Raw genomic sequence first — 13287 nt, forward strand, 5'->3', positions numbered from 1 at the left:
CTTTGCTGCTCTCTTGGCCTGCTGATTCTCTTGCCTTAAATGTCACAGGACTTCCTCACCACTCTATATAATACAGACACCATTCTCATTATTTTCTATCATGTCATCTGTTTCTTTGCACAGTACTTATAAAATCTTTAATGGTTTTATCTATTGAGTTATTTCTTACATCCCAACTCTCAGAAAAACATGAGCGCCATGAAGGCAGTAACCCACATCACTTTACTATCTTGTTAATCTTTTTATCCAGCACATATCACAGTTCATAATGCTGATAGGCACCCAGATCTTTTTGCAAATGAATGACTGCCCACCAGTTACCAGGCATGGTCTTTTATTGTCAAAACAACTATATTAATAGGTATTATCTGTATTTTTATTGATGAGGAAGTTGAATAGAGAATTAGATGAGAATTAGTTCACTTGTCAAGCATACATAACTTGCTTATTCACGGACGGAGTCCTGCTGTAAGTGTTATACGTTGCTTTAACAGATGTGGTCAAAATAACTGTAAAATATAGGAAAGATCATCAAAGCATTAAAGAATGGAAAACCACAGATGTGCCTGAATATGTGAGCATGTCATGTGTCTACACACACACACACACACAGCTATCTACTTACCCAAGGACCGTGACAAAGTCTAGAACCTTTGTGGGTGGGAGGAGGTGATACGTTGGCTGAGTGAAGATCACTCATCACGACACACTGGTTATTTTTAAGTTGAATGCTATTTGTTAATGACAGAGGTATCCAGGAGCCCATTTCTACTTGTATATCATATGCACCAAGAAGGGGAAACAGGAAGCCTTTGGGATTTGGCACATGTTGCCATCTTAAGATCTAGACTAGATAATGTAAGTACAAAAGAACAAGTGAAGCCAGCATTCTCCTCAAGAGGACTTCATTTCAAAGTCTCATATGCTAGTCTGTTCATTCATAAACCCATTCACTCTGCAAACACTTACTTAATACCTACTATGTACAGACACTAAGGATGGTAAGTAATGAACAGCCTAAGCTTTACTCAAGAAGTTGTCAAGTACTGTGAGAGACAGAAATTGGCACACAGAATAGTTAAGAGCTACGTTAGGGTATCACTTAGTTGTTAAGTCATGTCTGACTCTTTTGTGACCCCATGGACTGTAGCCTGCCCATGGGATTTCCCAGGCAAGAATACAGGAGTGGATTGCCATTTCCTCCTTCAGGGGATCTTCCTGACCAAGGACTGAACCCACGTGTCCTGTATTGGCAGGCAGATTCTTTACCACTGAGCCACCAGTTCCTATGTTATGGTAGCTACAGATTATTCAAGAAATGAGAGACAACCCCGCTATTCAGAGTTCAGACAGAAAGGACTACCAGGAAGGTTCCGTGGCATTAGTAAAATGTGAGCACAGATATGCAGGTGAGGAGGGACTAACCAGGTAAATACTAATTGGTTTCATCATCTTTTTTTGTAAAATATAATACATCTTTTCTTTGAGCTCATATATCCAAATGTGTAACTGACAACTGTATCTGGGTATCTCACCAAGATTTCAAAACTAAGATGTCTAAGCTGAAGTCTTTAGATATGTTACCTAGCACTCCTCAAGAAACCCTACCTCTCTATTCTTATGAAATATTAAACTATATTCACATGGCATTTACTCTGTGTCCAAATTTATAAGGACCACATTCAAACCACAGTATGGCTCATTCAAGTAACCCTAGCTTGACTACATCTATAAAGACCCTTGAGCTTCCCAGGTGGCTCAGTGGTAGAGAAGTCACTTGCCAGAGAAAGAGACTCAGGAGACTTGAGTTCAATCCCCAGGTTGGGAAGATCCTCTGGAGGAAGAAATGGCCACCAACTCCAGTATTCTTGCCAGGAAAATCCCATGGACAGAGGAGCCTGGTGGGCTACACTCCATGGGGGTATCCACATACACACACACACACACACACACACACACACACACACACACACACACACACAGTAAAATGAGGCTATAATCCTAGTCTTGGGTTCATTTGCTAACTTATCAGGAGAAAGTAAGGGAGAACGAGATATGACACGCACTAGCATCTCTCCCATTTGTCTCTCATCAACGTGCAGCACTGTATGGCCTTCAGAATGGCAACACCCAGAACCATGAGGCAATACCCTAGGTCATAGCTAACAGCCCACTAGGAACTCATCTGACTGAAATTTCAGAGCCAGTCTCACACAGATGTTTATGTGATACAAACTGGTCAAAACCATGGTCTTACTGGCACCATGTGGAGTGCTGGGGCCCAGTGAAGGCTGGTGAGGTACCTTAGGATCCTCCTGGGAAGGAAGCTGCTCTCTTTTCTCCTTCAGGCAGCTCAGCACAGCATCTGGAGTCTCCTCTCCCGAGGAGCTCGGCTCAGGGCCCACGGCCTCCGGCTTCCCATTCTCTCTGGGGACTGCGGGTTGCTCACAGGGCGGGATCCTAGGTGGGCCTTTGGGAGCACTCCCTTGCTCTTCCGACAGCTTCAGCTTTAGTTCTAAGAGAAATGTGATGAGTTACATGAGCACGCAGACTCATTGGTCTAAGAAGAGCAGAGAGCCTTTCAGGAATTTCTCCCCTGATGCCGAGTGGAAATGAACAGAGCTGACCATGGCTTTCCACAGGGCAAGGGCAGCCTTAATAACCAAGGCCAGCAGCACACACACTCCCCATGAGGTGTGACAATAGAGGGCTCTTGGGGCAAGGATCACATAGAAGTGGAAGGATCATGAATGGTTTAGATTTCAGAGGAAGAAGACCAGAGGTACTTGGCCCCAAAGTTTTCACCTGTTATCTGCCACAGCACCTGAAATACTACGCTCAAAGCTTCCTTTCCTCAGGTTTTGAAAGTTGTGCAGTCATGAAGAGCCCCCTGTGGAAACGCAAGGTCTACTGGAAGACATTACACAAGGCAGTCATCTGAGGATATACAGGAGGGGCAGGGCACGGGAGATACAGTGCCAGCCCCAGCCTGACAGATCTCACAATTTTGTCTAATGCCAATATTTAAAATCCAGAAATCACCATTATTGCAATGTGGCTTTATATAAACCTACATAATTCAAAACAAAAGGGCCACCTGGGACTTATTAGAAAACTCCATTTCAGAATATGCTTAGGGGACTGGTCTTTTGAATGAGGTGCCATTTATATTGATTTCTCAATTACATTGCACATTTCCTTTGTTTGATGTTTGTTTTTGAGTTAGGCTCTGGCATGGTGTTTAAACACTGCATATTTTATAAACATGCTACATCACTACAGTTTAATACCACTGAATTAATTTAGTATTCCTTTCCAGTTCTTTATCATCATCCTTCTAGAAATCTGCAAAAGCTCCTATATCTCTAGATATTGAAACAAAAATGTAGGAAGAGGAAGAAAATAAATTTTTATTGGTAAATAACTATAGTCCCTTAAAATGGATGTGAGAGTTAATTAATACTCAGACCACCATCTCCAGAGAGACAAAGAAAGGAGACTGGATTAGGAGGCAAGAGAACCGAGTTTTACTCGGAACCCACCACCTTCCAGCCATGTCACCATCCCCTCTCTCTGGACACAAATATCCTCCTCTGTGCAGTTTGGGTATGTGGAATCAATGACTGCTCAGGCCTCTTTCTAACATCCAACAACCCAATAACCCAAGGAGGTGAATACTCCACAGGTTGAAATCTTCCTGGCATTGAAGTGAATCATTCTGCCTGGGAGGTTGGATTTCCTCAGTCCCTTTATATGCAGATATATTCAGAGGGATCAAACAATGAAGGGGACCCAGGGCTCTAAAAAGACAGGGCCTCCAAACTCTGCAGGAGACAAGGTTAAAGAGGGCCCAGGTAGAAGAGAATCCAAAGCTGCTTGGAGCACATTATCACAATTTTAACTGCTTCCTTCCTTAAAAAGGGGACTCCCTTGCTAGCATTTACCTTTGAGCTGTTTACGACCTTTAGCCAAGTCATTCATCCATTTCAGGACTTCAGGATTAGATGTCTTGTCACCATGGGAGGGCTGCAAGGGAGGGGAAAATGGGGGTGGAAGGAGGGGAAGGGAGGGAGGGAGAGAAAAAAGAAAAGAAAAGAAAAGGAAAAAACAAAAAAAAACGTTAAGCAGCTGAGGCACACAAAGATAGTTCAGGAACATATACAAAGCTGGGAGGGAACTTCAGGCAAGCTATCTCCAGCAGATGAAGTTGCATCTGAGAAGCAGAGCAAACATTCCTGACTTCCTCCACTCTTTCATCCTTGCCATGGACCTTGTTTCTAAACATGCCTAGTCACCCAGCATTTTTACATAGTCCTCACCATGCCAATGCCCCATAAAGTCTACCTCTCAATCACCTTGTGGGCTACCCACACCTGACACCCGTGGCCAGGCCATTCTTTGTATCAATGAAAATGCATTGGTCATAGCAAACACTCTCTTCCAACAACACAGGAGAAGACTCTACACATGGACATCACCAGATGGTCAACACCAAAATCAATTGATTATATTCTTTGCAGCCAAAGATGGAGAAGCTCTATACAGTCAACAAAAACAAGACCAGGAGCTGACTGTGGCTCAGATCATGAACTCCTTATTACCAAATTCAGACTCAAATTGAAGAAAGTAGGGAAAACTGCTAGGCTATTCAGGTATGACCTAAATCAAATCCCTTATGATTATACAGTGGAAGTGAGAAATAGATCTAAGGGCCTAGATCTGATAGATAGAGTGCCTGACGAACTATGGAATGAGGTTCATGACATTGTACAGGAGACAGGGATCAAGACCATCCCTATGGAAAAGAAATTCAAAAAGGCAAAATAGCTGTCTGGGGAGGCCTTACAAATAGCTGTGTAAAGAAGAGAGGTGAAAAGCAAAGGAGGAAAGGAAAGATATAAGCATGTGAATGCAGAGTTCCAAAGAATAGCAAGAAGAGATAAGAAAGCCTTCCTCAGTGATCAATGCAAAGAAATAGAGGAAAACAACAGAATGGGAAAGACTAGAGATCTCTTCAAGAAAATTAGAGATACCAAGGGAACATTTCATGCAAAGATGGGCTCGATAAAGGACAGAAATGGTAGGGACCTAACAGAAGCAGAAGATATTAAGAAGAGGTGGCAAGAATACACAGAAGAACTGTACAAAAAAAGATCTTCATGACCCAGATAATCACGATGGTGTGATCACTCATCTAGAACCAGACATCCTGGAATGTGAAGTCAAGTGGGCCTTGGAAAGCATCACTATGAACAAAGCTAGTGGAGGTGATGGAATTCCAGTTGAGCTATTTCAAATCCTGAAAGATGACACTGTGAAAGTGCTGCACTCAATATGCCAGCAAATTGGGAAAACTCAGCAGTGGCCACAGGACTGGAAAAGGTCAGTTTTCATTCCAGTCCCAAAGAAAGGCAATGCCAAAGAATGCTCAAACTACCACACAGTTGCACTCATCTCACACGCTAGTAAAGTAATGCTCAAAATTCTCCAAGCCAGGCTTCAGCAATACGTGAACCGTGAACTTCCTGATGCTCAAGCTGGTTTTAGAAAAGGCAGAGGAACCAGAGATCAAATTGCCAACATCCGCTGGATCATCGAAAAAGCAAGAGAGTTCCAGAAAAATATCTATTTCTGCTTTATTGACTATGCCAAAGCCTTTGACTGTGTGGATCACAATAAACTGTGGAAACTTCTGAAAGAGATGGGAATACCAGACCACCTGACCTGCCTCTTGAGAAATCTGTATGCAGGTCAGGAAGCAACAGTTAGAACTGGACATGAAACAACAGACTGGTTCCAAATCAGAAAAGGAGTACATCAAGGCTGTATATTGTCACCCTGCTTTTTTAACTTCTATGCAGAGTACATCATGAGAAATGCTGGACTGGAAGAAACACAAGCTGGAATCAAGATTGCTGGGAGAAATATCAATAACCTCAGATATGCAGAGGACACCACCCTTATGGCAGAAAGTGAAGAGGAACTAAAAGCCTCTTGATGAAAGTGAAAGAGGAGAGTGAAAAAGTTGGCCTAAAGCTCAACATTCAGAAAACAAAGATCATGGCATCTGGTCCCATCACTTCATGGCAGATAGATGGGGAAACAGTGGAAACAGTGTCAGACTTTATTTTTGGGGGCTCCAAAATCACTGCAGATGGTGACTGCAGCCATGAAATTAAAAGACACTTACTCCTTGGAAGAAAAGTTTTGACCAACCTAGAGAGCATATTCAAAAGCAGAGACATTACTTTGCTGACTAAGGTCCATCTAGTCAAGGCTATGGTTTTTCCAGTAGTCATGTATGGATGTGAGAGTTGGACTGTGAAGAAGGCTGAGCGTCGAAGAATTGATGCTTTTGAACTGTGGTGTTGGAGAAGACTCTTGAGAGTCCCTTGGACTGCAAGGAGATCCAACCAGTCCATTCTGAAGGAGATCAGCCCTGGGATTTCTTTGGAAGGAATGATGCTAAAGCTGAAACTCCAGTACTTTGGCCACCTCATGCAAAGAGTTGACTCATTGGAAAAGACTCTGATGCTGGGAGGGACTGGGGGCAGGAGGAGAAGGGGACGGCAGAGGATGAGATGGCTGGATGGCATCACCAACTCGATGGACGTTGAGTTTGAGTGAACTCTGGGAGTTGATGATGGACAAGGAGGCCTGGCGTCTGCGATTCATGGGGTCGCAAAGAGTCAGACACGACTGAGCGACTAAACTGAACTGAAGTGAACTGAGAGGGCTATACTGACACAAACCAGCACTTCCTCCCTTGCCTCTGTTCATGGTTTATGACCACATCTGTCTAGAGAATACTACAAACTGGAAGCTTTAGCTCCTACCAGTCACAAGCTCCAAGCTGAAGAATGGAGACCCCAGGATCTCTAACACCTTATAAGTCTGAGAAGTCAGTATGTATGGAAGAATCCTAATCCTCAGATTTCAACTCCTCACTGTTTATAGACTCACTATCCAGACAGAGTAGCATTAAAGTAAAGATTAACCATACAAGTGTGGACTTGGGCAATAATTAGCCTCCCCATGCCCCAACTGCATCTATCAAATCAGGATTTAATAGCATCTTTCTCATAAGGGTTCTATTAGGGATAAATCAGTGAATATGCATGAAACATGATGAGTCTGAACATGAAACATGATGAATATGCATGAAAGAGTTCCAGACCCATGCTAAACACTATAGATGTGTTCAGTTCAGTTCGGTCACTCAGTCGTGTCCGACTCTTTGCGACCCCATGAATCGCAGACGCCAGGCCTCCCTGTCCATCACTCCCAGAGTTCACTCAAATTCATGTCCATCGAATTGGTGATGCCATCCAGCCATCTCATCCTCTGTCATACCCTTTTCCTCCTGCCCCCAATCCCTTCCAGCATCAGAGCCTCTTCCAATGAGTCAACTCTTCGCATGAGGTGGCCAAAGTATTGAAATTTCAGCTTTAGCATCAGTCCTTCCAAAGAACACCCAGGCCTGATCTCCTTTACAATGGACTGGTTGGATCTGCTTGCAGTCCAAGGGACTCTCAAGAGTCTTCTCCAACACCACAGTTCAAAGCATTGATTCTTCGGTGCTCAGCTTTCTTCACAGTCCAACTCTCACATCCATACATGACCACTGCAAAAACCATAGCCTTGACTAGATGGACTTTTGTTGGCAAAGTAATGTCTCTGCTTTTGAATATGCTGTCTAGGTTGGTCATAACTTTCCTTCCAAGGAGTACACGTCTTTTAATTTCATCGCTGCAACCACCATGTGCTGTGATTTATTTTTTGGAGCCTCCCAAAATAAAGTCTGACACTATTTCCACTGTTTCCCCACTTATTTGCCATGAAGAGATGGGACCAGATGCCACGATCTTTGTTTTCTGAATGTTGAGCTTTAAGACAACTTTTTCACTCTCCTCTTTCACTTTCATCAAGAGGCTTTTGAGTTCCTCTTTACTTTCTGCCATAAGGGTGATGTCATCTGCATATCTGAGGTTATTGATATTTCTCCCGGCAATCTCAATTCCAGCTTGTGCTCCTTCCAGTCCAGCGCTTCTCATGATGTACTCTGCATATAAGTTAAATAAGCAGAGTGACAATATACAGCCTTGACGTACTCCTTTTCCTATTTGGAAGCAGTCTGTTGTTCCATGTCCAGTTCTAACTGTTGCTTTGTGACCTGCAGACAGGTTTCTCAAGGTGTGTTGGCTAGAATTTAAAATAGTATTATTGCTATCATTACTGGCAGAGGTGACAGTAGCAGTGGTGGTGTTACTATCAGATCTTTAAAGGAACAGTAAGTCTTACCAAGACACACACATATAGGATAGTATGTCCTCACTAGTAACTAATGCCTCACACTTGGATGTGGCAATAAGAATATAGCTTTAATTTTAGGAGAATATGACTCTGTTCATACAAATCATTCACTTTGATTTCTGGATTTCTTTTCAGAGTAGAAAAGTGAATTTTCTATAGAAAAGAGAAACTAGCAGAGAGGAACAGCAGACATACCCACCCTGGTAACTTAAACACAGGCTCAAGAAAATTAGTGGTTACTTTCAACTGGGGATATAGTAATACAAAGAGCTATATAGGCATGCTCAAGAAGACATCATAAACACTGTCATAATAGCAGAAATGTGTGCAATGTTAGTGACAAGACTGGTGGCTGTGCTGTGATTAAGAATCTATTAAATCCACGTAACATCAGCAAGTTGTTGGTGAGACAGAGAGACATGGGGAGAAAACTGTGTTCCTCTCAAGTCTAAAGAAACAGTGCTCGTGTTAGAGGATCATCAAATGTACATGGGATTAGATGTTTTAATTGTGAAACACAAAACATGGTTCTCGCACTTCTATAGAGATGCAAAATACATACAGTCTAAAATCAAGATGCAAAATAATACTGAGGGAAGATTCCCCTCCCCCCGCCTTCATGGAAGCCCGGTGATTTTTTTCCCTACAGGAGCCCAGAAGCAAGACTCTGGTTTCCAGGAGGGAAGCCCTGGTTTCAGCACCACGGACAGCGACACAGGGCCACACCTCCAAAGGCTGCTCCTGGTCTTACCCACCCTCTGCTAGAATGACCCCCTGATGCAATGTTGAGTACTCTGGCTGTGGGTAACAGTCTGGTTATGTGAACAGTTAATATTTTACACTTGGTTTCTCAAAATCCTCACAGAACTCTCCACATGGATCTGAAAACACATCCTGTTCTCTGGAACACACCTTTTTCACTGGATATGCTCCACACAGTTAATGCACTCTTTTCAAAATACTGTTAAAAACAAAAATCGAAGACGCTAAGCCAAGGACCACCAAAGAAGTAAACTTACACTACTGCAAACAAGACTTAGTAGAAATTTAAGGCTGAATTTTCTGACAAAATATTTGAAAGCCTGAAATCATTCTCTGAAATGAATTTTCTATTTCTCTACTCCTGGGAGAGCTTTCAAAAAAGGTTAAATCAAGCTGAGAAGGATGGCAGCTCTCATATCACATGGAAGGTTTTCATATACAGGCTGTGGATCTTCAAGCCGTCTAACTTCTCAGCTGAAATATTTCAGTTTAATAGGCCCCAAGGGCCATATACCACAGACTCAGTGTAGATGTTATTCAGTGTGATTTAAATAGGGCTCCTGAGTCACATAACTGAGGGTGCAGCTGGGCCAGACTTGTGATTTGCCAAACATGCTAGTGGTAGAGAACCCACCTATTTACGCAGGAGAGCTAAGAGGTGCGGGTTCAGTCCCTGGGTTGGGAAGATCCTTTGGAGAGGGCATGGTAACTCACTCCAGTATTCTTGCCTGGAGAATCCCATGGACAGAGGAGCCTAGCAGGCTACAGTCCAGAGCATCACAAAGAGTCGGACATGACTGAAGCAACTTAGCACACACACACGCAAAAACAATTCAAAAGACATCTTACAAAGATTTACAGATCAGCAACAAAAGGACCCATGTTACTGTCTTAGCTGTGATTAATTCTTTGCTGTGTGAACTCAGAGAAGTTACTTCCCTTCTCTGAGCCTCAGTTTCTTCAGTGGTCAAACAAGAGAAGACTCACAAATCCTTTCTAATTCTAATATTCTCTAATGCTACTGAAAGTGGACATCTGGCTGAAACAGGTTTTTTCTAGGTCCATGAGTCTAACAATAGTTAACTGTAAAATGTAAAAGTGTAGGAAATAAACACAGCTCTGGACAGGAAGTGAAATAGTTATATTCAACAGAGCAGGAAGGATGTACATTGTATCAGGCCATCAGACTAGCATGGAGGGCCAGCAGGAACTTGGATTCAAAAATTAGCAGCAGGTGCTATTAATTCCACAGTCAGGCTGCCAGGAAGGAAAGCCATACACACAGCAACCAATTCAAGTCCAGTGACATGTCAAACCTCTAACCACAGCCTGGCATCCAGACAGGAAGGGTGAGGGGAAGCCCTGTTTCCTGAGACACTGAAGGTTCTGATTACATCAAAGACTTTCACACACACACAGAGGAGTTGTGACCATGAAGACTTCTTTCACTGCTCCCAAATCCATCAATCTGCATGTTTAAATGTGTGGGCAAGTGTCTGCTTTGGCCCTAAAGTCTCTCCAGACAAAGGCAGGAGGTGCCAGGAGAAATTCTTTTCTAAAATAGCCAACGGCCAGGTGACCTGTTATATATACAGACTCTCCACAATCTAGAGTCTGTAGCTGCAGGCAGAAAAATCTAGTGGAAAATTAATGTCTATAATTTTCCTTTATTCTTCAACAAGGCAGAGGTGCCATGGGATAGCCTGTTTGAGCATCACTCAAACAGATGAAAAAGTTAGTAATATCTAGGACCACTTACTTCCCCGGTGCTAAAACTGTAAGAAGCAATACATATGGGCTCCCTCATTTAACACAAACCTAAGAAGTCACTATTAACTCCACTGTTCAGATGGATAGAATGGACTCAGGAACATAAAGTAACAAGACCCAGGTCGCAGAGTTCGTAAGTGGCTGTGCTTGGATTCAAACCCAGATCAGTCTGATTCAGGAACCGCCAGGTAAGAACTATTAACAGGCCCCCAGGGATGGAGGCCCTAGCTGCTTCTCCAGTTTCCAGTACGAGGGCCCTGCAGATCCAGCAATGCTGCAGCAGCAGACAAGGAAAGCCAGCTCCTCTGAGGCTATCTGCAGTTTCCAAACTGCGGACACCTTAAGAATTTTACTCCACTCCTCCACTGTAAACCAACTCATCTTAACCACCCCAAGCCTGAGGTGCTAGAACATAACTACCTTAAAAAGGTTGTAAGTCCTTTCTGGGCCTCCTGTTCCTTATCTGTGAAATAAAGCCTGTACTTACAATGTGCACAGCACCCTCTTACTACATGAAAGACCATAAGCAGCTGTGGCTGCCTGACCTCAAGAAAGGGAAGAGTCTTCAGCACCCTGACTGAAGCTGTCTTGAAAGCTAATCTGATTTTTCTTTTCCATCCATTTTGCAAAGCTAAAGATTACTCCTTACAACCCCTCTTTTAGTAAATTTGCAGCCACTGTGGGAAACATAGGACAGGAAGAACAGGAAAAAGAAATATTACTCTCAGCTCCCTCCCGAGAACTTACCCACACCTCAGGAACCAGCAGATTGCCTCTGGACCAACTGCTCAGTGAGCCTTTAAATATTTTAAGATGTATGAGACCTTATCCCCTGTTCTCTTTTATTCTAATAACAAGCTGTTCTGGGCCCTTTGCCAAAAACCCAGTATCTTTGTGCAATTCTACATGGATATGATTTTTCTCTATGCCATGATCACTATTGCAGACAATAAATAAAGCTAGCATTGGGACATCAGGACACTTAGCTCTGACTTTATCGCTTCTTATGTAAGAAAAGTTCACAGTTGCAACACTGTCACACCAGCACAAAGGCTGGTGTCTCTCTAAGAGAAAGGATGAAATCAGGGTTTGTCCTTAAGAGTGGCCTGAACAGATGTCACTTGATAGGTGCTCATCCATCAACCAGAAAGTACTTCATTGTCAAAGAAAACCCTCCCTCATTCTGTTCCACAATTAGAGATTCCATCCGTCGTGCCCTTAATAGGTTCTTGGGTTGTGCTGTGCTTAGTCGCTCAGTCATGTCCAACTCTTTACGACCCCATGGACTGTAGCTCACCAGGTTCCTCTATCCCTGGGATTCTCCAGGCAAGAATACTGGAACGGGTTGCCATGCCCTTCTCCATAGGATTTTCCCAACCCACAGATCGAACCCAGGTCTCCCGCATGGCAGGAGGATTCTTTACCATCTGAGCCACCAAGCGTGTCTAAGAGTACTGGAGTGGGTAGCCCATCCCTTCTCCAGGGGATCTTCCTGACCCAGGAATCAAACCAGGGTCTCCTGCATTGCAGGCAGATTCTTTTTCCAGTTGAGCTACCAGCGAAGCCCTAATAGGTTCTTATCAAAATGCAAATGACTCCATGTTGGATCTGCTTTCTTACCCCAAATGCAAATGAGAAAAAGTTAAAGAACAAATAAGACCATAATTCACAATCTTTCCAAATTTGAGTCCTAGGAACACTAGTGATAGTAAGGTTCCTCAGGAAAAAACAAAAAAGAGAAATCAATAATTAAATCAGTTTGGAAATAAGAGTTGCAATTTGTTGCTAGGAATCATCTTAGCAGAGATCAGTTGACAGACCCAGGAGGGACTCCACTTATGATGGGTCCTGGGTTGGCCGAGGGGAACTGAGCTGTCCCCAGGCACAGAGGTGTACTCAAAAAGGAAGGACAGAAAAGCCCATATACCCACGGCACAATCCACTCATTTCAAATCACAGGGGCCTTACCCGGTACTTCTTTTCTTGTTCAAATTTTTCTTCAAATTTCCTAATTTTCCGCTTGAGGCTCTGGATGTGCTTGGTGAGCTGGGTAATGGTCTGGGGCTCCTTGCCATCCCCACAGCTGCACCGGGAAGAACTGCGGAGCCTGGAATGATCCAAGGAGGAAGAGAGTCATTAAAAACACTATCGCATATGAAACAGATAACTAATGCGGTCCTGTTGTACAGCATAGGGAATACTACTTAATACTCTGTAATGGCCTATATAGAAAAAGAATCTAAAAAAAGAGTGGATACACGTATATGTCTAACTGATTCACTTTACTGTACATCTGAAACTAACACAACATTGTAAATCAACTATACTCCAAGAAAATGTCTTTTAAAAGATGTAACTTATAAGCAAAAGAACTATGGCTGGTTCACCTTGTTAAACAGCAGAAATTAATACAGTATTGTAAAGCAACATTCTTCCCATTAA

General features: G+C 43.1%; 1 protein-coding gene across 9 annotated transcripts in view; it reads right to left on the reverse strand.

Annotated features, from left to right (window-relative positions):
• Positions 1-13287, reverse strand: part of FAM13C (family with sequence similarity 13 member C) — a 139772-nt gene that overhangs the window by 13130 nt on the left and 113355 nt on the right. For 7 of the 9 annotated variants that reach the window (XM_060406447.1, XM_012105090.3, XM_060406446.1 and 4 more), the window contains 3 exons: positions 12814-12952; positions 3945-4026; positions 2304-2515 (listed from right to left, as the gene is read on the reverse strand). In XM_060406447.1, the coding sequence (XP_060262430.1) occupies positions 2304-2515; positions 3945-4026; positions 12814-12952 (433 nt within the window). The remainder of the gene's footprint in view (positions 1-2303; positions 2516-3944; positions 4027-12813; positions 12953-13287) is intronic. The other 2 variants (XM_042240836.2, XM_042240835.2) reach the window with 1 other exon arrangement.

Source organism: Ovis aries, chromosome 25 (assembly GCF_016772045.2).
Source record: "Ovis aries strain OAR_USU_Benz2616 breed Rambouillet chromosome 25, ARS-UI_Ramb_v3.0, whole genome shotgun sequence".
In the NCBI taxonomy this organism is placed as follows: Eukaryota; Metazoa; Chordata; class Mammalia; order Artiodactyla; family Bovidae; genus Ovis; species Ovis aries.